We start from the raw sequence: 25,242 nt of genomic DNA, 5'->3' as shown, positions 1-25,242 counted from the left end.
CCAGATGAGTTGTTGCTGGGACGACGTTCGCACCATCGAGAGCCTATCTTTGGAACGGTCGTGAAAAATGAGAAAGAAAAATGTTGTAATGGGTTTCTGGATATCCGGCGCTGCTTGCTCATCGATGCGACGCGATGTTGGCACGTACGTGGGGTCTCTGTACGCGGCTAAGTACACGGTAGGATAGCGTGTAACGAATAGACGTGGTATACCTGCACACTTGGAGGAACGAAAGAGAGAGACGGGACGGAGAAAGGAAGAGAAGATGATGCAGGAAGGTAGAGGGAGAGACGAGCGCAGCGACCGGCTGGACTCACCAAGTCTTGTTTACCAGTTGGATTTGGCCCCGATTTCGGTCATACACCTTCGCTATCCACGAGGCTTACTTCCGCCTCTTGACCCGTCGCTCGTCGTTCGTTTCTTCGTTCCTCATCGCTCGTACCTCTCGAGGATCGCGTCATCCTCGGCTTACCGCAGCTACTTACGACACCGTCACCGGATCATCCCGAGCCAGGCACTTTCTTCCACGGATCCATGGATCTCGAAAATTGACCGAGACTCGCGTCGAGTGCCGTTTCTAAACTTGTAACTCACCGGCCCTGCAGGTACCAAGCTTGCGGTCTTGCTCGTCTCAACGCAGCACTGACCATCCAATCATCGTCGCAGAACCCAGTTTCTTTTTCCAACAGACCCCGAGCTTAAGAAAGGATGGAAAAAAAGGTCGAACCAAACGATTCCATCACTCTCCGTGACAGCGAAGCCGTCCTTTGACCTACGAGCTGGACTTTCCTTAAGGTCGATGATAGACAAACTAGCTATTCCGCAAGTCAATTTTCACCATCGGCAATTCAATATACCGTGCAAGAGGTTACGTAATCAACATTCGATCACGAGAGGTAGAAAGTCAACAGCCCAGAGTTGCAAACGACTCCAAGCGAATTGCACGATTACGGACCGTAAGAAATACCGAGCTGACATTGTAGTGCAATGCCAGGGGCAGTGGGTCCCTCTCTTGCGGAAAACGGTGTCGGGGGTTCGTTTGCCGCAGAGAAATCATAAGAGTACGTAGCATGCCAAGGGGCTGCAGGTCAGTCAGTCGTTGGTCGAACTCGATCCCGAGTGTCTTCGCGTTATGTCCTTGACTCTGGCGAGTCGTACAGACGTGCAACATATTACGGACGCAAGAGTCACCGCTAGTCGCTCTTCTCCTCCTCTTCCACGTCCTCCTCTCAGCTCGTTCGTATCCACCATGCCGTACCCGGTGATCCGCACTCCGTAATCCTTGGGCTATGGGACCGCTAACCGGAGACAAGTCTGTCTTGTTTATTGGCAAACAAAACCCGACAGTTCGCTTAGTGACGAGCGAACGAGCTACGCTTTTGCAGATACGAGCTTGTGTGACTCGCTGCTGCATGGATGAGTCCTCGCACATGAACACACGCGTACCAGCGCAGTCCGGAGATCACACGAGCGTGTCTCTGGAAGAAACGAGTAGGCATACCGGCTTACCGAGTCTTTAACAATCTGCGCAGTTCGGTAACGCCGCAACACTACAGTGTACACGTACGTTATACATATTCATGCACACACATGTATGTATACATGTAATAACAGTCGTGGGTTTTTAAAAGGCAAAATAATAAATAAAACCTCGCGAAATGAATCACTTTGTGCGTTACATACATACCTACTCCGTATGGTCTATTCGTCCTACTGTCTCTCTTGTAAATCGTATGTGTCAATTCGTGACGTGCATAAATCGCGACCCAGTATTATTAATTCGATTCAACTTGTATACTCGTTGGCTTCCTTATGTACCAACGTACAAATTGCGAACGAGCTTTTATACCTGCGCCGGTAATTAATTTGAGAAACTTTTTTTTTTGTTTTTACCACGTTATTCATTTCGATATTGATGTTACGTAATGCTGAGTGATTGATTTTATTTGTTTAACAGATCAGATGAATACGTCGAAGAAAATCAATTTCGCTTCTGATCGGAGTCGTTGCGATTTTTGTTTTTTATTATTATGTTTTTTTTGTACAAGATTTATGCTGAGGTTGCAACTGATGCATGCAGAATAAAAGTCTTAGGCAAGTGTAGGAGTCTGGCAACTATACATATATTGTCGCCATCACCTTGCAGACTCGATTTGCAAAAGTGTCAGTAACGTTCAACCGGTCGGTTTTCTTTTTTTCTTATTTCTTTTTGCAAGTTGCAGAGACACTTGACTCGACTTGAGCGCGAATATTGTGGTCTTACGATATTCTGCAGGTATGCAACATTACAATGTTCGTGAACGATTTTGAAAAACGATAAGCCGAAGTGAAATCGATCCTCAAAATTGGCCACATAGTTAGAATTCGGCCAATTAAAAAGATCGTGAGTATGCTAATTATCGCGATTTTCTTGGAATGCAATTAACAGCAAACCCGAGTCCTCCCCGGTCTATGTATAGACTACTATCCGTAATCTGTAAGGCAACGAAATGCAAACAGCATCGCGACGCAGCGTCGTCTGTACTATATATAATGTAAATCTATATCTGTAGTAGGCCGTCTGACTGAATTACCTGTTAACCTGTTGGCCCATTAGTGCAAAAATGTGTGGATCTCTATCTGAACTCGACTCGTAATGACATTCCCTATTAGATACGTACGTACAAAATACATGCATGTATATATAGTACATAAGCCGAGCTAAGGTATTATACAGACATACATGTGTTATCGATCGGGTTCATGTACTCGCGTTTCAGTAAAACTTTTGAAAAATATTCATTAAAAACCATTCACCATTCATTTATTATAGGCTCATCCGCCAACTTATACGTACAGCTGACAGGATTGAATCGTCGAGGAGAATCGGTGTACTTTATACCTGCGTATATAATATCCGGAGGACGCGATGTCCGGTCGAAAATCGATCGGCGATCGTACGCCATGCGCTAGGAATACGAATGGCTTATATCGAGTCCTTCCGTTTGCCAATTAGATTTTTCGGTCCGCGCATCGTTATCGAGTCGCTCTTGAGTTTGCACAATATATATATATATATATATATATATATATATATATATATATATATATAAGTATATATACGTATACACACGTGGCTATATTACAATTTTATTACACTCCAGCCGCGTTTGACTCGCGGCGTTAAAATATATACATATATATGTATATATATATATGACGGATAATTTCCGTTACAAATAGCTTTTCGGTTAACAATCAAACCCCGATATCTATATTATAATGTTCTTCTGTTATAGGCACGTAAATTATCGACATACGATTAGCGATATATGTATAACACGAGTAATACAGCTGTTGTAATCATCTCCCGATATATTATTCGCACGTCGCGTATCAGGCAGAGAAATACACACGTACACGTATAGGCATAATGAGCGGTGCTATCGGCATGCATCCCGTGTGCGTGTATGTAAATAAATGTATATATACATAATACATACCCACACACCTAGTTACCCGGAGGTCAGACAATTCCTGCCTTTAGAAATGTAGAAGCGGCCGGCTCGGTTCCGCAATTTTAAACATCTTGAAAACGATTTTGAACCGTTCATTTGACTCGTATAATACAGCTGTAGAGGGTAAGCTGCATGCGGCGTGGCAGTGAGCGTGATTCAACGATACAATGCGCTTCGGTAAGAATAATGAAACCAATATGGCGACTCGCCGACTGCCTTGTGGCATGGAATCCGATATTACCTCACCGCCGCGGAGCCGTGGCAGTGACAGTGGTACCGAACAACGGGCACGGCCGTGATATAGCGATGATTGAGAACCGCTCGCGAAATCGCGAGGAATTGGCCAAGTCTCTCATCGAAGATCCGCGAATCCGTGGCGGAATAAGCTTCCGAAGCTTTATCGTGAGATTTTTCTCCGCTTGCGGACGACAGGGAGCGTTGGCAAGCGGCTTCCGGCTGGGTTCTCCAGAGCAGCGAGCTTTCGAACAAAGTCGCGGACGCTGGTTTGTTCCAAGACTTCACTGATCGCGTATAACCTATATGTATATACGGCGTATACCTTGCTCGCGAGTATATCTATCTGCATTTAAAGAGAGACAGATGTAAGAGGAGGAGTCGGAGAGGGAGAAGAAGAGCGAGAAAGAGCGGCGAAGGATGGGGGGGGAGGCAAAGAGGACAAGACTCGCGGGACGTTCACCTTTCCTGTTGCCTGCACGAGCTGCGCGGAGAGCCCGGGTTCGCTGGGTCGCGTTTCGACGCCATCTTGGTACCAGACTTACCGGAGAACAGATTCTGAAAGGCGTTGCAACGCAGGCTTATATATATATATATGTACGCCTTTCAGAATCTGTTCTCCGGTAAGTCTGGTACCAAGATGGATATATGTATAAGTATGTATATATACAGAAATATACATATACACGTGTTATCCGTAAGACAGAGCGCGTTTATCGCCATTCTGGAAGTAGGTACGCGATTTTTACCCCTCAATGATATTTTCGGTCTATTCGATTTCTGACTCACCGATATCCCGAAAATGGGATCCGAAAATTTGGTGCAATCGGTATAAAAGTCATCGCGTATTTTCGGACGCGTTAAGACCTTGGCCGGCTCTTGTACCAGAGTTTTAAAGCTTCTTTGTCGAATAAACAATGAGAAAAAGAGAGAGAAAAAATTGCGTCCATTATAAGCAACTTGGCTGATTTCCTGAAGTCGAGCGTTCTCTATATTTATTATAACTGTGCACAGGCTTAAGCTGCAGCTATATTTTTATTTTGCGTTTTCTTTTTCTACTCGTTCTTTCTTTTTTTTTCTTCTTCTTCACCTTCCTGCCCGTGGAAGCGGCTAGTTCACGAGCCTAGAATTTCCAGCGCGAGGCCATAAACCCGTGAAAGATTGCTGCATGGTCTGCGGTGCGGTCCTGGCACGGTCATGGCTAGTTTCGAAACGAAGATTACACGTAATACATATCTCGATCGTAACCTCGGACAGCGTTGTGCGGCACGTTATACGGTAGTATGGAAATTCGAGGAGTTTGACGAGCAAGTTTTCGCTCCATCAGTTGCGGGTTATGCGCGCTCGGGCAGCCGAATCACCGGTGCAAAACTGGAATGCCTTGGATTCCTTCGGTTTCCCATATATCGTACATATAAAAACGCTGACAAACCTCGAACTTCGACGATACATATTTATTTATACGTGCGAAAGGTGAGAGAGGATTAAAAAATTTTAGCAATCGTTACAAAGGTGTGGAGTAAGAAGTAGCCGCGATGAAGCGCCCTCCGTTATTCCCGGCATAGCTGATGCACTCGCAACTGCAAGCAACACCTCGGACACCCTTCGATGCAGTCGGTACCCTAGACCTGCGGGTCTGCATTCAAAGTAGGATAATAAAGCCTCTGCACCACAGCAACCGGTCGATGGGTAGACGGTACACATGCACCAAACTCTGTCTATCCGTGACGGGGATACCGGCACGTTGTTATAATATCAGGGGATAATAACGCCCGGGAGTTGGAATTAGCGTCGAGTGCAGGTACGTGAAACTTCTGCATCATTGGAGGAGATGCACGTTCGACGAGGATAAGAAGCGGGAGGAGGAAGAAGAAGGGTCAATACTTTAATGAAGTCACAGCGATGATGAGAGTCGGCTGTAACACAAGATCTTAGATTACTTCCTTGTGAATATAAATTGTTCATTAATTCAGCAGGAATAATTACTCTTGTGTACTGTACACTCCTCCCTCTCCTACCACCTCACATCTACGACTTTTAATTCCTAGCGATGTAGCCTGACGTTAGAAACGTTGCGGGACGTGTGAAGCGGCGAATTATTGCGCGGCAGAAAATTAATCGGTTTACACGTATCCCCGTATTGATTTACCGGTCATCGATCATTCTTCCGCCACCATTCACACAAGGATCAAATATTCCTGGGAGGCGACCCGTTACCGCACGATTTTCCAAGTCCTGCAGTCCGGGCAGCCGAAGCAAAATGGTGCGATAACTCGAGCTGAGAGTCGTTCAACTCTGCATTACTCGATGTCACAGCTCGCTGCGGACATCTTTGACGATCTTGGACCAAATCCACCGGACGCGCTTGAACGGTTCGAGGCGATTCTACCGATCCCGGGATCCGCTCCCAGGGATAAAAGTCAGCGGCTCTTAAATTTCTCGATCTCTCGAGCAAGACTCGGCGTTGTGGAAAGTCGTACAAGTACGACATCGAAGATCAAACAACTCGCCGTTGGAGTTGTTTGATTTTTGTATATTTCGAGAGACGCCCTCTTCGACGCGTTGCATTATGTCTTAAAAACCGATACGATTACATGCGTACGTATATCCGCAGGTCGCTGCATGCATGAAGAACGTCGAACCATCGAGAATACTAAGTCACGGAGTAATGGCCTCTAAAGTGGAAGACCCATCTTGACCAGTGTCACGCGTTCGTGCACCACGAATGTGAAATATATCTACATCGTGCATGTAGGTACCAAAATGCGCGGATCCGAGGTTCCAGATTTGACTCGGGTGACGAGGAAAATTATCGTCTCTATCGATGGGACGGCCGGAGTTGTGCGAACCAAAACGATAAAGTCCATATAAAAATACGTCGTATACTGCAGAAACGGACGCTTTTGAATTTCTTTGTGTTCTACATAGATGTATACATAGTAGGAAAATCGGGACATATTTATTATACCTGTCCGTCGGTTGCTCGTTATTTATTTATTTCCTCCTTGCCGTATATTCTTCTTCGAATTTTATATTTACCTTGGTTATACCCTACAAAATTAGACTATCAAAAATCGACACACTTAAAAAATTTTGTTCACAAATGCTTTATCACGCTCTCGATCGAATTCGCAGTTTGAAGGTCGATACGTGTGCCGCCCAACAAAACATCTAGCCAATTCTTCTTCTCCCACGATTTTCTCAATGAATTTATTTACATTTTTTCACATTTTATACGTAGATTTTTTTTTCTTCTCTTTTCCATGAAAGTAGATCATGCATCTGACGCAATCGACACGAACTTTCAAAAATTCAGGTGTTCCAATTGCTTATAGCCCTGCTTCCGGTACCAAAACAATATATATATACATACATACATATATATATATATATATATATATATATATAGACGGTAAAAAACTTTCTAAAGAGGCAAGAAAAATATCCCCTTAGAGTAAAAACTCTGTACTTTCTAATTCAATTAATACGCGTCCAAAAATTTTACCGACCAAAGTAAACGAAAATTCAATTTTAACTAGCTGAAAAAAGTCAAGAAAATTTCTAATAAATTCCCAATAAATTCACCAGATATTTCTCAATCAATGGCGAGCAGACATGCGTGTAATAACATTTAATACTTCAAGTTTCCTTTTCTGAACTGCGGCGTTGCACGTATAATATACAGAGGCCGATTCCATTTCTCTCAAAAATTGTTTTCAACCGTGTCGCGAAGCGTTCACAGCACGCGTAAAGCAACAACCGCGGAAACGGGTTCTCGCCACCTCCCTTCTCTTTCCGTCGTTACTGATGCCGGTGTTGCTGCTGTTGCTGCTGCTGCTGCTGCTGCTGCTGCTGCTGCTGCTGCTGCTGCTGCTGGTAACTGATAGTCACCGAGTGTGTAACGATTACGCCATGTTACGCGAGGCTGCCGCCGCTGCCGTTGCATTGCAGATGAGAATATCGTACTAGGTAGACGCGCCTGATACTGTCCATACCGAAACGTATAAATTATTTGCAAAAAAAGAAAGAAAGAAAAAAAAAAAACAAATAAATAAATGAGTATAAAGTTCTGAGTAAAGAGAAAATAAAAGATAGGGTCTAGCTGATTCGTCTCTTTGTTCTCATTCACACATAACGCAAGTTTTTAACTCTTTTTTGATAAACAGTATTTATTTTCAATTTTGTTGTACCGTTATACCGTACGATAATGAGCTCGCTGAATTCAGGATGAATGTAAAAATGCATAGGCGATAGGCAATTAGGTTCTCACGGTGGAAAAATCGTCCGAAAGACGATGCGGCGGAAACGGTTCTCGTTGTTTTCAACGGATGACGAGTTTCCGAGGCGTCTCGCTCGAGGAGGAGGCTTGTCTTGGACTCTGGACGGGGTCCCCACGTGTCCGCGCCGATAACGGGATGGCAACTCTTGCGCGCTCGACCTACTTAGACGGGCCCCACGGGGACCGCACGTGACAAGCTAGGATCGCGCCTAGGGCGGCGGCCCCCGTCGACGGAGACGTCGACGTCGACGACGACGCGTCGCGAAGAGGGCGAAGAGGGCGAAGAGGGCGAGGTGGCGTGGCGAGACGCCAACGCGGAAGCGCGACGCCTTGAATACGTAATCGTCGTTGAAACCGAGAGACGAGAAGAAGGATTCAAAGATTTTCCCCGTAAAATCTGCATCTCATCGACAGCGACGAATTTACCGGTCTTGATCACGACGCGGGTACAGTTTGCGAACACGATCGGCGAAGTGTAATTGTCTTGTAGGATCACAAAGACGTAGCCGCCCGATGGAAACCGGTTTGTTCTTTCCCTTTAAACTTTCGCAAGATATCATTGCTGTGACATTAATTGATAAATACCTGTACGCGAGTTATCTTTCGATGTAAGTATCGCGTCATGTACCGGCAGATTTTACACGGACATGTTTGCATGAATTGAAATTGTAAACGCCTTGTCAACGTCAACGCTCGATTAGTTTAGTTTGCAAAATATTGATACACATTTTTCTCAGAAGGTTTACCGAATTTCAGACTTATCAGCCTCGCGGAAAGACTTGGAAAATCACATCGTCATTATTATTACACAATCCGTCGGCGTTGCGTCGCGGCGTGAGGCTGCAGTGCGGAAGAAAGAAGATGACACGTAGATGCCTGCGTGATGCGGTGAGATGGTAAAGTAACAGTGGGTCGTATATATTGGATAAGAAGAAAGCGGCCTTGCACTACTTTCTTCCGTTAGATAATCTCCGGTAATGGATATGCTCGGGCCCGGGTAACGCATTACCGCCTCGACTCGCCGCGATATGTATAATATGTGTACATACACTCGCACATATATGAATATATACGTGTATACATATGTATGTTGCGCGAACGTATAGATGCAATACGAAACGATTAACGGTTTTCGCAAACTTTCGCGCCGACTTTACTTTTCTGATCGTTGCAAAAATAACAAGCTTTTCGTTTAAAAAGTTCGTTTCTCATCGAATCTAAAATAGTGGTAAAAATAGGTAGTCAGCGAGTCTCGATTCTGGAATGACTGAAAAATTGTACGTTGTATGCACTGCGGCTATAAATTCATGTATTTATGTATAATAACGAGATACTGCAGGTGTGTATAATTTGAATATTTCGAAATGAAGTTGTACTTCTATAATGCTCGAGCTGCTGGTTTAAACCGTTCTGCAGGGTATGTCGCAAACGTTTGTTTTTGTTCTCCGCGTGGTTTGTAAGAAACCGATGTATATATGTAAATGTATATGTATTATAAAATGGGACGAAGAAAGGAGTAACTCGATCGTCGCGAGTTCAGTGGGTCAAGGCTGGATGTAGAGAGAGTTTCATTAGAGTAATCTTAAACAGCTTATAACGTAACGTAACGTAACGTAACGTGTAACACATAAAACGGTATGTAAATACCGAGGAAAGCCACCAGATACGGGGAGAAATTTTGAGCGCGGTTCTTGAGACGTGATTATTAAACGTCACCGGTCTTCCTCGAGGACGGGGAAAGCTGGACAAGGTTCGATAAAAATGCGTCGAAAAAGAAGACACAAAAACTTGCAACCAAAATTAAAGACAGTATGGTATACGAATTTTACACATCTTCATCGACACCCATAGTTATAGAAACCGATTTAGAAACTTGGAAGTATATATGGGGTACCATATTTTTGGTGTAAGGGTAAAAAAAAAAGTTCAAATTTGAAGTGACATTTTTACTTTTTCTAGCATTACACAGTAGTTGAACAAAATTAAAAAAAAAAAAACAAAAAAACAAAAACGAAACCACAGGAATCTTCCACTTTTTTTTTTACAAGTCGAGTCGGAGATGTACCGAATAAATGATAGGATGAAGATTTCAAATAAATCTCAAACTCTTTAACCTTGAGCACTCGGGTGCATTTGAAAATGTCCTCGAAGCCTCCATCGGTACAGTGCAACCTCTCAATAGAGCCGGTCACGGGCTGTGAGGAGAATAAATTTCTCCGAATCTCTCCTCCCTCACTCCGACTACAAACGTCGTCTTCTTCAGTTATCAAGCGAATTGATAAAAACGCAAACAGGGCCGGCAGCAGTCAAGTCGTCTCAAAAAAGTGAGAACCCAAAAGTGAGAACATTGAACTCAAAGAGCCCGGATTGAGGGTGTGTGTCCGTGTGTGTAAAAACTAGGATCTGCGACGGCACAAACGCGTAAACTTCCGATACGCCTGCTCGCGCAGCGTTCCGTTTTTTCGTTGCGCAATACCTGTATATATTACAGCAGGTAGGTGGGCTCGCATGGGTTGCGTCAAAGCGAATGTATGTTATAATCTCGGCCACGGAATCTTTCGGATATTTTGCTTGTGGTGTATCACAGATACGCAAACGGACATCGGGTAACCAGGCGAGTCCGACGGACTTGCGGCACCGTTAGATCAATGTTTGTAGGACATATTTGCATACCGGGTCTTGGCTGACAGCTCGATCCTCTCTTAATGGACGCGCGATTTTTACGAACTTTGCATCCTTGCTGCACAAAAATAAAAAAAAAAAAAAAAATGGAGGTGTTAAAATTCACCAATAGTCGCCGGTGTGAAACGCTATGCGCAACAATTTTTGTCGTCAATTCGGAACTTGTAAGTCGAATAGTGGCAGATTGACACCAAAAAATATTCTATACGAGTCTACGCCGCATTTTTATTTTGTTTTTCTCTTCTCACAAGTGACGATGTTTCACTTATCGAGTTCGCGAAGGCCTTCATCGGCTCATCTTTGTAATACCGCGTTCAACTCGGACCAGGAAATTTAAATTTACCCACGCCGTTCTTGACAGATTTTCAATCAACTATCGAGCAAACGGATTTGGCGTCGTTAAGTATGCGTCAACGCAGTTTTATAATTGTCTGAAATTCATGGTAAACCGTGATTAGATTCAACTTATATACTTTGGAAACTGGACTCGTTCTTTGTCATTCCGAAGTCGAGTAATAGTGATATTTTTTTTTTTTTTGTTAAACAACGTATCTCGTTATCGACTATTTCAACCTCGGCTTATGAGTCACGTCGCAAAAAAAAAAAAAAAAAAAAATATGACAGTCGTACCTTTGAGGTATTTTAAACACATACCGGTGTACGTTGACCCAATCAGATTTCTCTTGATATGAGATTCATAGTCAAATCCGACAGTTGGGCCAGGCGAATACCGCATGTTAGTCATTTATTTTCGCCAACGATTATTCCAAATTCGTCGCAGACGCGTCGGCTTGACGTCAATTGCGAGTGTCTAATTTCAGGATACGCCTATCCATCACTCGGAAGAAACAGACTCGAGTTAGCAATTTCTTTTCCGCACGATCAATCGACTCAGCTCTCCGCCAAGCTCTTCCGCGTCACACGCGCGGTGTCAACATCTGTCATAAACTTTCAACCGCGTACGGTATAACACGGACTAAAAGTGTCCCCTAAAATCCTCGAGTTCACTATCCAAACATGAATCAGTGATGAGTTTTATACCGTGCGGTGAATAACCGACCACTAAAATGTCACCGCGCTGTAAGATCGAAGCACTGAAAACCACTGAATCATGGTTTAAAGAAAAGCTAATACCCATTTCGAAGATATGGATGTAGGACCATTTCCAAATAGTTTGTAACGCGAAGTATCACCACTAATAGCTGATCTTGTACCGATGAAAATTTTTCGACAGCTGAGCAAATTTGACTAGATTTAAAAGTGACAGTGAGGTAAAATAAATTTGAAACAATTAAGGTGATGATAAACTGCAGACTGCTCCGATTCCGCGTCGGTATCCACGAAGATACGGACAAACTATCGCGAGGAGTTTAAGCGAGCAAACGATGCTCGAGACTCGAGCGCGGTTATACAAGAGTGCTGCGGATGAATGACGAAAACGGTACGGAAAGTGAGAATCAAGTTGTAAGGAGCCTCGGACTTTCTTCGGGCGCTAATTCACCGTCTCAGCGCAAATCAAACCGCAATACGATATTACGTATATCAAATTACAGCTACACGCCCGAGATTCGAGCAAAGGAAAGTCTTTCTCCGATATCGCGGTAAGGTAATCGGCATATCATCCGAGGTCGATCCCCGGGGATGGGAGTCGGGGAATTATAGCCCTGTGCCGGGAGGGCGCCTCGCGGATCGAGTCAAGGTCACGTTAAGGAGGTGGAGGTCGGCGTGGAGGCGAGAAGAGGTTGCACGGCACCGGAGGCCGGTGGCATCCTTTGCGGAAGAGAGAAAACCGTCGGCGACACGCACACTTTCTTCGCTCCACGTCCGTGTGCTTGCACGTATACTCGGCTGTTGGTCGTCTGCACACATGGAGGCGTATGCGCGGTGCCGGAATGAATAAGAGCGAATATCGCCCGTTAGCGGGAACGGGAACGGTACAGTGGTGAACTGTTATCCTCCCGACGGGACCCGGCCGGGCTACGTCAGTCCATTCCTACCGCCTCTGATTCCTCTCAGTTTACATTTAACGTCGACGATCGGGTCTTTGCCGAGGTGCTTAAAGAACCTCCCAAGTACCGAGGCGATACTCTCCCGAAGGACTCCCGAGGATCCCGGGGAACACCGTTCGAATTGTTCGCGAAATGTGCGGAGTTTCGTTAATCGTTATACGTGGGAAAAGAACGCGTTTCGATTCTTCGATCGTGTACCGAGACGTCTTGTGCTTCGTAAGTGATTATAACGCGTTTTGGATTTTGTTCTTTTTTTTTTTTTCGTTGGATCATTTCGATGATACGACCGCGGGTTGTCGCGAGGATCAGAATCGTGGAAGGCCAAAGGACACCGTTGACGGGATTTTCCGAAGTGGTTGACAAGCTGAGCGAACAAGAGGTTGGTGCCAGTTTCAGTTTCTGTTTGCTGTCGCTTCGCCGAAACTGACCGTAGTGTGAAATTACTCCACCAACCTTCGAAGCCACGAGCAGAGTGCCTGGACTCGATGTTTTTCTCTATTTTCCATCGATTGCGAGAGAAGATTTATCCATTTCTTTCTTACGCCTGCAAAGTGCGTTGGAGCTTGCGCACTTTTGTTCGTGAAATAAAAAGTCGCGGTGTGATCTTCGAGGGGATTTATCGTCCTTTTTAAGCTTGCGTACGTAAATCGGTAAGCTCTTGAAAAAATGACAGGACACTTGAGAGAGAGAAAGAGAGAGAGAGAGAGAGAGAGAGAGAGAGAGAGAGAGAGAGAGAGAAATCACTTGCATTATATTCTCGTATTCTCTGATTTCAACTTATGTATGTATATTTTTGTCTGTAATTTTTACACAAGCCGAAATTTTTGTCAGTTTCAGTGAAACGGATGAGCATGGCATTACTGTGCAGTTGAGGTGGGTTCGGTTTTATTGCAGGGACGTGTATATATACTTATATACTCGTTGCAGAAAAGTAGGTACTGCACGTTATCCTTTGTGAACAGGAGGATTGTAGGTCGGTATATTATATTTATATACGTTATTGCCCCAATTTAAAACTCGAAATATTTATTGCTCCAAATTTTACCTTCTGCTCTAATTTGTACGCGTAGCATTTTAATGACTGTTCCTACGTCTGCTGTGCAACAAAGTGATTTGGAATTTACACTTAGGGTAGCATTATTACACCTAATATACCGTGATGGTAGGAAGAAATTTTTACCGAATTACGTGCTGAATATTAAATCGAATTAAATGAGAAACAATAAACTGCTTTTAAAGTTGTAATGAAAATTAATCAAGCGTCAAACTGATTCAAACATATATCTGCTGTATTCGATGTGCTGTAAAATGATGAACCCATTTTTTTTCTAACGGCAAATAAAATTTATTCATCCTAAATAAATTGTTTAACTGGTATGTGCAATTTACATAATTAATAACCCTGCAAGTTTGTGGCTAATGAAAATCTAGCGATCGTTGGATCACGTCTTGTAGTCTCGGATCTCTGATTCGGCAGATTCGAACGGATCTTTACAGCTGAAAAGATGGGAGAGGTTTGAACTCGATGATCGAACCGTAAGATGGTGGGATTTTTGCAGATTTACTCGATTCCACTTATTTTTATTAATTTTTGGAACCGAAACGCTGAATCTTGGAGGACAAACGGAGGAGGGGGTGTATAAACATCTCTAGTCGGCCATTGCAGACGAAGCGAGTGTGTAGAATGTAAAAGAGCATGCCGCTGAACGAAGAAGTCAAGTAAGTGAGACGGTTGAGTGCAGGGAATGTGCAAGCGGAAGGGGACTGGAAGCGGGAGGAAGGTGAGAGGAGCCTAGTTTCGTGGGAAGAGAACGGGTCATGGCTAATTAACGCGTTGCGCAAGCAAATATAGGTGTCCGAGCGAGCACGGTTTTCTCGAAAGAGCAAAATCACGGTCTAATGAGACAATTATCGACTAAAAGACTCGGGGAAATAACGAGTGGAGCAAAATTCAAGGTGACACTTCGGTCAAACTTCGTATCGTGTGAAAGTGTTTGAACCTACACATGCCTTCGAATCTTGTCATATACGAAGGAACGGAAATTCTGAAACAAGTTTTTGTTTTTTTTTTTCTTATTTGACAGAACTGAAGTCCCAGCAACTCAGTGAGATCAGATTAAACGTCTGAATGTTTTTTCGTTCAATTGATATTCTAATGATTGTTTGATAACTGACAAACGAGAAAGAAAAAAAAGACACACACACACGAAATTATACCTGTTGTTTGTAAGCGAAAGCAATCGAAGAAACAGCTTGAACGTGAATGATTATTGCGATATCCGAACCTCGGTACAGGGTACGATAAGATGTAATACAGGTTCAATGAATGCGCGTGTATTATACGGTACATCGTCTGGGAAAATTATAAGAAGTTACTAGGCGATGCTCGGATGGTAAAACAGTAATTGTCGTGACGTTTCGTGGAACTTGTTTGCGGGTGTGCGAATCGCGACATGTACGTACGTACATACACACATGCATGACGATAAACGTGCAGAGCGGAGTGTGAAATCCTGGCGAGGATTACTGTAATACCGACGGAGGTGGGATCGCGGCAACATTTCCCGCAGCATCGCAAAGATCAGCGGCCTTATACGTGCAGTGGTTAAAGGCCAAGGCGACGGCCAAAGTCAAGGGATTTCTCAGCGGCTCGGGCCCCGGGAATAAGACCCCTAAACTTGTCCCAGGCACGGCGGGTGGATTAAGGCCTGTGTAAGAGCTTACAGTTGGCGGCATATTCGCAACGACGACGAGGAGGAGGAGGAGGAAGAGGAGGACGAAGGTTCGACGGATGGACAGACGGAGGCGACGGCGATGCCCGGGCAACGCTCCCGCAGAGCCGGGGCCAACTAACGGTCCTCGCCATCTCCACTCTCCTCTCTGTCTCTCTCTTTTTTTCTATCTTCCTTTCTCTCTCCGCTTCCTTTTCGTCGCCATTCGAACACGTATAGATGACGATGACTAGACGTGCCGATCGCCGCGGCGCGGAAAAGAAAAAGGAAAATACAAACCAAGTGAAAATATGAAAACGAGGAAGAAATGAGGTAGCTGGAAAAATGTTCTAGCTGTTATAATAAAAAATTACGCTCCGGCATTTCGAGGTTGAAAATTGTTTACCCGCTGATTCATCCGGGGCGAAATAAATGAACTCGGGCGTGGTCGAGCCGAAATTTTTATACGGTCACCCTGCGAATTTCATAATTCACAGAATCTTTGATAAACAGTTTTTCAAAGACAAGATAATCGGCGGATATCCTTTTTGCGAAACACTCGTTTAGTGTGAATGAAATTGGATACACGTTGTTCAGACGGTTCCGCTGCTGAGTGACTTTGCAAAATATTGATCATCGTACCGGGTTGGATAAATTTTTTTTTTCATTATTCGTCAACAAATTCTACAGGTATCCGCATAATGGGTCGTGACGTGTCATCAATAATTAACGTTAAATAACATAGCGTGGATCGTGGAATCCGTAAGAAAAATTTCTCTCGGTGCAGGGATTTCGGCGAAAATTTTGTACACAGCTGGCCTGATCAATGGAGATCATCTTGCTCCTGCGGAATAATAAGAGAATCTACCTGACGCGGCGGTGGAGAGAATGGATGGTTTCGAGTTACGAAGGAGCGAGGGAATCGAACGATTTTAATGACAGGTAGCTATCCCGATGCATAAAGAGCCGCAGCGAAGGGCGCAAAAAACATGAAGGAGGTTGCACAAATTGGTGAGGCGCAGGACAATGCGGGGCAACGTGCAGCAGGGGCGAAAGAAAAAGTGTTCCGGGTTCGAGGAACGTCATGTGCTCCCCGTGTTGATTTTCAAATTTTTATACCACAGATTTTTACAGAGCGTCGAATGGGTGTCTGCGCGATAGCAAAAACCACGCTTCCTGTCGCTTTTTCCGGAGCTTGCGCGTCGACGAGGGGCCAGTTGGTCGAATTATTTCTCAGTGGAACGGAAGAGGATCATCGCTCATCGGCGGCGAGACCGATCGGTCCTCGATTCCCCCGGGATCTGCAAGGATGAGCCCCGGTAACGAGGGAGAGTCAAATGACGTTCAGAGAAAGCTTTCGCAATAATCGTTTGCGTAATTTACAAGTTCATTTTCGGAGACGGTAGACACCGAAAGGACATCGGAACAGGTACACAGCCGGCAACGCAGCCTGGCTCGTAAATCTCCAGCGGTCGCGATGATAGGCCGAAAAACCTTGGCTTCTTTGTCATCGTCCTCGTAAAAATCTTCATCTTACAAATTCCGCCACCCAGCAGGCGGCGACTCGGACCCGGAAGAGAGAATCGGGGACAAAAATTGGATTATCACGGGTCACGGGCGGAAATTTATAACGTCCCGGTCCCGTCCCTCAAAAGCTCTGATTCTCCTCCGGACGCATCTTCCCTGAGAAAATGATCGATTCCCGAACATTAATTTTTTTCTTTTCGCGCGAGATATATATTTTTTCGGCACGCATATGTCCGGCGATTTTTTACTCGCTCTTACTTTTCACCTGTGACGTTATACAAGTATATATATGTATATAATTCGTATGACCATAGTGGGAGACGGACGAGGATCGAAAAAGCGTTGAAGATTGTTAACAACGGACAGCGAGGTTATACCTGGATAATTCTCCCCCTCCTCCCGCTTGTTCTCTCCACTCTCAAGATGACCCTCGCGTAAAAAACCATTCGAAATAGCCCGTATCAAGTATCCCTTCCAGCGGTGTAAAAGAAAAGCGTTATAAAAAGGAAAATGATAAAAAAAAAAAAGCAGAAAACACCCCGACTCACAATGGGTTTTTCAATATCCGTACGCAGTGCATCCTATGCATCCGCTGGTCCATCCTCCTCCTTCTTCCTTCCTCGTGGGTGCGCCCTGCTCCTCGTCCTGCACCCCGCATCTTGCATCCTGCGCAACTCCCACAATGCGCCCTGCGGAGTGCGGAGAATAAGGCGAGTCGTAGTTAGTCCGAGACCTTCCCTCCAAGTAAGGGATACCATTTATACAAGCGTTGCGCCGCACGCTGTGAGGAGCGTCGTGGATATCGTAAGTCGCGTTTGCTGCTTCCAAAATAGTTTCACCATTGTTCTCTATGGTAATGCCTCCAACAATGCACACCGCAGTTTTTCCTCCGACGGGGAAGAATTTTTACCATCCCGACTCGGTTTCACAACGCCCATTCAAGATTACGGCCTTCGCGTAATCGTTGCGTTTTCGGGACGTTATCGGATGTAAATGTGTGTTCGTTGAAATAACGACCTGTCTGAAAAGTTTCCCCGCATTCCCAAATTACGCATTCATTGCGTACCCATATTCGTATAATCGGCGAAAATTACGACCTAAATATAACGGAGAGTGTATTTTTGCATTTGGGGTAAGTTAGAAAGTAGCCAGAGCTTATCGTTTCGGGATAGACTTTATGCGCGCGTAATGACCGTAGACTTTATTTCAGTTAACGAGGTATGATTTAATCAGCTCTCGAAGGTACGACCCGAGCAATCGTGTTAATTGGAGGTTAAACGAGTTGGAAGCGGGGTAGGCAAGTTCGCCTTCTTTCTTCGAATGACTCGCAAAGAGTTGAAGTTGACGGCGATCGATAATGCAAGGCAAACGATTCGGACACGCGGTACCGTCTCGATCTAATCGCACAAGATTATCACCGACTCGGTCATTAGCCGACGAGTATATTCACGTATACGTGCACACAGGTAGAAAACTACTCCGTATTAAAATTGTCCATACGGTGTTACATACCTTCCTTAATTACGCGACAGAATTAGCATACTCAGATCATTTGGTTTGTAAATTTGACTAAATAGTTGCACGTCGGCAGCTCCGGAAGTTCGCGTACCCCTTGCGCTATTACTGCATGTTCATACTGTATCGCACTACGTACCTACTCACTATGGATTTCCGTTTCTGAACATCCACGTTCCCCGCATGTCCCCATGGACGAGTGTACGTCGTATCCCCGTCACACAAAGCCGTCACCCACACATCAACGTCGTTCAGATTTGTATCACGCGTCGCTGTTTCCTGTAGGAATACCGAAGCTGCAACAACAGAGCCAACGTTCTCATCGCTCTTTGCACTAAAGCGCGAATCATGTCGCCTGGTATCGTGTCATTAGCGTCGTTGATTGCGGCTATTTGTTTTTTTTTTTTTTTTTTTTTACAGACGCCGTTTCTTCCCTCCTCCCCCTTCTATCGTCATTCGCCGAGCTAATGAACGCGGTTTACGAACCCTGCACACACCGATCGTTGTAAACAATAAGTAATTAAATTAGGCGATCCGTTCGTTATACGGCTGTAGATTATCGTTATAAAAGAGCGACATGTGAAAGGTGTGTAGATTCGTGTAACCGGGTATATAAATCACTGAGCGGCTTTTGAGTATGAACCTAGCTATATAAGAATATGTGTATTATACGTTGGAGAAAGACGAGCGGTTGGGAATATTTTCGTTAATTGGTCCTAACTCCTAATTACACATTCTCCAGCCCGCTAGCAGGAAGTGGATTGTAAAATAGCATAAGCAGGCAGGTTGAGAAGATGAGGGAATCCTTGTACCGTGGCTGTGCATCATCGGTTGGTAATTTTGAAATTGTTAGTCAACGAACGAACTGGGTTAAAAGCAACCGATTACAAGTTCTCGGTGTTAATCGACTGATTGTAAACTTGTTCGCCGAGAATGCGGCGGCGACCGTTTAACTCGTACGCAATTTTGAGCGCAATAAGGTTGCGGTTGTTCAGATTAGATTATAAACGATAATTGCAACGACGATCTCGATCCTCGGTGGTGCGCTCGGGTTAACGGGAAACGGGCGTTCGTTGCATCGCACTAACAATAAGGGGGGGAATTGTTGTCGGATGGCACTACTTCCTATACGGCATATACCTGCATCATTACGGGTATGCCATGCGGTGTTAATGTACGTTAATTGACCTACGCCTCTCTCTCTCTCTCTCTCTCTCTCTCTGTGTGCCATCATATCTGCAAAACCACTCATCCCCCGCAGTGTTGTATGCGGTGTGTAAGGCGATGTTTCTGCCTAATGATAATTCCTTTTCCTCAAAGGGTTCACCTTGCTCTCGTTACCTTTCACCGCCGTCGCGACTAATTGGACGGCATTACTCACGCCCTTCGTGCCTCCGATGCGACCGGTCGATTAAGCGTAATACTTTTCGGCGACGACGCAGGTTACAATATATGAAATGTCTTTGTGTTTTTCTTTGTAACGAGAAATATATGCCAAACAGGAATTTGCTTCAAGCGAAATCACGTATGGTGTTAGGTATGAAAATCCGTAACAACGTTCAAAAACGTTTTCAGGTTTTTTAAGACACTTAGAAAAAATCAAAATACACGAATGCAGAGGGCAAAGGACACTGTACATACATAATCGGCGTGATGTACGAGATATCCGTTACATGTACTACAACCTGTTGGTAGGGAAAAACGAAAAACGAGATTCGAGGTGGGAATCCATTTTTTTTAAATAGCAACTCGGTGAAAAAAAATAAATATATCATTCGCAGCCAAACCTCAAAAATCGAATATTTCCGGGATACAAGAAAAATTCAAGTATATTCCCAGAACTTTTTAAAGAAAAGCAAAATTCAAGAGCTTTTCCAGGACCTCAAGGACTTCCAGGAGCAGTGGACACCGTGTCACGAAGTAGCAGCATCAATGATATGTTAAAGATAACAGAACAAACTTATTATATACTAACCAATAAGAGTTAGGCGGACACGTATATTAAGCTGTTGCTGTGGAGATCGTCTTGAGACGGTTTTAATTTATTTATAATACATTGTAAACATGGTTAACGTCCTTCGTGTCTATAACATTGTTAAACAAAAACGTGCAACAAGTTTATAATCTAATTTTTTGTAGAAGAAACACGAAGAGATTTATTTAACTGACGTTAGTTTGAACGTAGACCTTTCTTTTATTTAAATGACATCTATATATACAAATGGTCTTATTTACGAACATTCGGAGTTATATATAGTTCCGGATTACGAATAAACTCCTATTTCTGTTTTTTCATTATTATTTTTTTGATCGTTTTTTTTTTTATTTTGATTGCTTTGGATGACTGGTCGACATAAGACCAGTTGTATATATAGATGTCATTTAAATAAAAAAAAAGTCTACGTTCAAACTAAGTTCAGTTAAGTAAATCTCTTCGTGTTTATTCTACAATAGGATTATAAACTTGTTGCACGTTTTTATTTAACAATGTTATGGACCTGAAGAACGTTAACCATGTTTACAATGTATTGTAAATAAATTAAAACCGTCTGAAGACGATCTCCACAGCAATAGTGTAATATTTGTGTGCGCCCAACTAGTATTGGTTAGTATATAATAAGTTTGTTCTGTTGTCTACGTTCTATACGATTGTACAAATTGTTAATCAAACAATTATTTTTTTTTGTCCTACTGTCTGCATAGAATAAAATTGTTTCCCCGAGGAGGGCCCACAGAACGGGCCGAAAGGTGGAAAAAAATTGGAGTCTGTATTTCGACGTTCCCTGACCTACATTTCCAAGAAATTCTCCGCGCAATTAGATTATTGAGGTCAAGATTTTTCTCAACACAGGTTTATATCGGATCGGGTTTTTTGGCGATCCCGGAATCTTTGAAAGACCCGAAAGGTGGGTAACCTGACTTACTTAATATTTGTAATATCGGACTAATACCAAATACTAATGTAGAAAGAATTCTTGGATGTGTAGGATAGAATGGAACGCATCGTTAACTGTGAGCGTTTCGTCCCTGGATGTAGTCCCAGGACACAATTTATCAATCTAATTAAACAAAAGAATTTTACAATAAATAACGACAGAAAGGGGGAGCTTGTTCGTATTCCGAACCAAACCACACCGGCGGAAAACTAGAACCAAGAAAATTTGTGCGGTTTAGTTCGGAGTATGAACAAGCTCTCCCTTCCTGTCGTTATTTATTGTCAAATTCTTTTGTTTAATTAGATTAATAAATTGTGTTCTGAGGAGGGCTCACACCCACGGCTGAAACTTTGGCAGTTAACAACGTGTGCATTCTGCATAATACACTCTGGGGTCAAGATTTCTCTTTCCACTAAACATTAATAAAAACTAGTACATTTTATGACAGACATATTTTTAGTAAAAAGTATATCAACTTTCATTGTATTGATATCACTGTGCAATATTTGTATATCATAAAGATCGATACTGAAATTTACAAACAAAATGTGGATCAAAATTGTTCAATAAGTATTAGGTATGTAATTGGCTAATTTTTAGGTTACAAGCTTATTACTTACGAGTAATTATTCCCGTCGATCGTTTGTTGTAAATGCCGGTACAGCGCCGGGCGTACGATAATAAAGCATACGGCACTGCTGTGAGTAGAGCCCTCCATTTCTTCCAGAGATTCCCGAAATTGTCGGGAACCCGGCCTGAAATAGATTTTTATTGGTTACAATATGTCACGGAAGTTTGCGGAAAAGAGTTTGTAACTGATAACCTGATTACCAATAATTCGCCCGCGAACGATACCTGTTGATTTCTTATCATTATATCGTTACGCTACATTTGGTTTTTAGTGGATAATAAACCTCCGCCAGTAGGAAAACGGCGCATGAAATAGCTCACGCATGAAACGTATGTTTGAATAGTCGTACATGCCTAATATAATCCAGAGAAACGCTTTCTCTGTGCGGGGTTTATCTGTACATCTATGGAACTATAGATATAGCGTGGATTCGCACACCGATTCAACTCGTTACAGGTACGCGTTGCTTGGAAATATGTTGGGAAATGCAGATTTATATCCAGGCCAGTGAATTCCCCCTCGCAGCTTTTTCCCATGATTACAATTGTCACAGGCGTGACGCGAGCAAATGAAAACGAATCGCCGGTACAAACATCGCTGTCGCCGATTCGTTTTTGTTTCAAATTTTTCGACGCGGACAACTAGCACCGAATATTTAGGTAGCAATGAAAATTCAGCGTTTCGCCTGAAACACCTGAGAGCTAGATGACTGAAAAATGCGAGGCGTAAACGCCGGAAGGTGTGTAAATTCACGTTGTTACATACCTAATACCTGGAGAGCATGGGAATGGATCACGATGCCACGGATTTCTGTGCAGACCATTTCACTCGCATCCCGCGAACTCTGGCGCCGATGTATCGAAGCAGAATGAACGCGACGCGACGCGAAGTTCGGACCGGAAGCCGAATGTTCGATACGTCGATCCCGGACTATTAGCGTGTATCGCAGGATCTTGTAAATCTAACCTCACCGAGTTCACACACACCCGAAATTTTCACTTGTTTACTGCGCGCACTTCATTGTCAACCACAGCGACTTGCTGCAGTTGATTTTTCTTAGCCACGGTGTACGAAGTACGAACATTTTCACTGCGATGTGCGGCGGGACCTGCGTTACTTTTGGATGCGACTCTTGTGCCAAGTAAGTTCGATGTCGTTACAACGTATGAGGCGGATAAAAACAAAAGCCGTGCGTCTGTGTATCGAAGTTCGAATCACGGTCAAGGCTTCGCCGTTTGTTGTTTTTTTTTTTCCTGAACCGGGATCAAGCTCTAATAACTGTATAGGTATATACAATGTCGGTTATTAGTATTGTTTTCAATCCTTTGTAATTGCGTCGGTATATTTCTGAAAATTATATATTACGTGGGGGTTGTTCGTTGCCTACTTTTTCCCTGAAGAATTTTAATTTCTTGTATAGAGGAGGAAAAACATTTATCGAAGATCAAATGAATTCCGATCTTGTATCTTGTATCGTATCTTACTATGTATCTTGGGTATCTTGTTTCACATAGCCTGAAAATTGAAGAATTATTTGACGAGTACAGCTTATACCGATTACTATATAGAAGATTGAATTTGATTCCCACGAGAAAATTTGCTTATTGAAACACTGGGGCGGGGAATAATAATTCTGTTCCAGGTCCGTAGTAGCTGCGAAGCATGGATGGATCGAGTGCATGTCGACCACTTTTCCGGGCAAAGTTTACTACTTTCACACGAGTACGCGATGCTCAACGTGGCAACGACCCGTTCCGCGTAACGTCACGCTTCCGCGTTACAAAAAATTTCGGGTAAGTTTTTTTTAAGCATGGCTATAAATATACGTTAATTCACGATTTCGCTCGCGGTACGAGACCTTAATTCGAATTGTCTTTTAACGGCGATAAAGGATGCGATAATTTTTGCATCCAGGAATCGAACCCGGCCGATTCGCCGACCAATGACGAGGTCCTTCCTTCAGGATTGGCGGTGTCGAGCACCAAGCATTCGATTTTCTCCGGTGATCTGCCTTCGGCGTTCGAAATGCACGCTCGCAGGATGCAGATATACCTTGAGAAAAATACCGATCATTGCAGTAGCGAGGCGCTTCGAGACAAACTGATCGAAAGCTACAAGAACGCAAAAGCCGAGCTTGCAAAAAAATTAGACGAAAAGCGGAGGATGAAGCAGCCGCGAAGCGTCGGTGAAAAACCGAAGATGAAACCGAGAACGCTTCAGGCCTCCGTAAGAACGATCCGCGAATGTAATGGGATAAAGACTATCAGCTACGATCACGGGCCCCGGGAATTACCCGCTGGTGTAAAATGTTGCGATCTGAGCGAGACCACATCGGATTCGAACTTGTTTCCCGCTCCGCGCTGTGAACGGTCATCGGTAACCGACAAAAGTCTAATCCCACCCGGTCAAGGTCGAGACGAAGATGGTATATCTGGTCACAATCGCCGCTTCGCCGATTTAACTTTCAAGGATTTGAATTTAAGCGATACGGAGAACACCGAGAGCGGATTCGGATCTGCGTAGTAGGCTGCTCGGTTTGCGATCTGTTCGCTTGCAAATTCGATCGGAATATTTCTATCCCTGCGTACGTGCAACATTTTCCTGGTAGAAAGAAAAAAAAAAACGTACCAGACTCACGTGATACTAGGATGTAAGAATTACCATATTAGAACGATGTAGGTATCAGATTGAAAAAACCTTTTGCACTAGGTTCCATACCCTAGAGATGACTACTATACATACATGTCAATTGTTCTAGATATTTCCATTAAAGTTAAAGTTTCTAATTTATACGTTCAGCGATTCTTATTTTTCTTCAAGTATCAAATGCCCCTGATTTCGAGCGATTGTCGGACAACTCATCTAGATCTCGATGGTAATGCCTGACACAAAACGTGCAGTAAACAGTTACGGAGCCATAGGATTGCGCAAAATTGTTTGAATATATATTATAGATATCAACAAATCACACGTTGCCATATCTCCGGTCAGATAAATACGCGAGATTGAATTTGAATAATTCATTCTACTCGTTCCGTTTTGTTTATACATATGAAGTTTCGTTTCACTCCGATCCGCATGTTTTGTCCCAAATTTTCACGTTGTCAGCTGCAGTCGAGCGTCTACACATTATGCGGTTTTGAAACGAGTACCCGATTGGCTTTACGAGCTATGCAGCTCCCTTTTCTGAATTCCAAAACAACCGTTTTGCTCCGAATCCA

At 43.7% G+C, this 25,242-nt stretch overlaps 2 protein-coding genes across 4 annotated transcripts in view; one reads left to right on the top strand and one right to left on the bottom strand.

The window, feature by feature from the left end:
• LOC124221834 (transcriptional regulator ovo) overlaps window positions 1-23,194 on the bottom strand; it is a 67,326-nt gene extending 44,132 nt beyond the window's left edge. For 2 of the 3 annotated variants that reach the window (XM_046632174.2, XM_046632175.2), the window contains exons 1-2: window positions 22,787-23,194; window positions 22,011-22,145 (exon numbers count right to left, since the gene is read on the bottom strand). In XM_046632174.2, the coding sequence (XP_046488130.1) occupies window positions 22,011-22,145; window positions 22,787-22,844 (193 nt within the window). In that variant the 5' untranslated portion in view covers window positions 22,845-23,194. The remainder of the gene's footprint in view (window positions 1-22,010; window positions 22,146-22,786) is intronic. The other variant, XM_046632178.2, reaches the window with a different exon arrangement.
• Window positions 22,853-24,780, top strand: LOC124221842 (uncharacterized). Its single transcript, XM_046632193.2, has 3 exons — window positions 22,853-23,162; window positions 23,664-23,814; window positions 23,936-24,780. The coding sequence occupies exons 1-3, from the start codon at window positions 23,116-23,118 to the stop codon at window positions 24,542-24,544; spliced, it is 807 nt and encodes a 268-aa protein (XP_046488149.1). The 5' UTR covers window positions 22,853-23,115; the 3' UTR covers window positions 24,545-24,780.
• The last annotated feature ends 462 nt before the right edge of the window (window positions 24,781-25,242 follow it).

Source organism: Neodiprion pinetum, chromosome 6, assembly GCF_021155775.2.
Source record: "Neodiprion pinetum isolate iyNeoPine1 chromosome 6, iyNeoPine1.2, whole genome shotgun sequence".
Taxonomy (NCBI): domain Eukaryota; kingdom Metazoa; phylum Arthropoda; class Insecta; order Hymenoptera; family Diprionidae; genus Neodiprion; species Neodiprion pinetum.
Note: the sequence above shows the minus strand (reverse complement) of the source record. Positions and strands in the feature narration are given on the sequence as shown.

Coding starts and splice junctions, on each gene's coding strand:
- LOC124221842 (XM_046632193.2), top strand. CDS start 23,116: ATGTGCGGCGGGACCTGCGTTACTTTTGGATGCGACTCTTGTGCCAA. Junction 23,163..23,663: donor GGATGCGACTCTTGTGCCAA/GTAAGTTCGATG, acceptor ATTCTGTTCCAG/GTCCGTAGTAGCTGCGAAGC. Junction 23,815..23,935: donor CGCGTTACAAAAAATTTCGG/GTAAGTTTTTTT, acceptor TTTTGCATCCAG/GAATCGAACCCGGCCGATTC.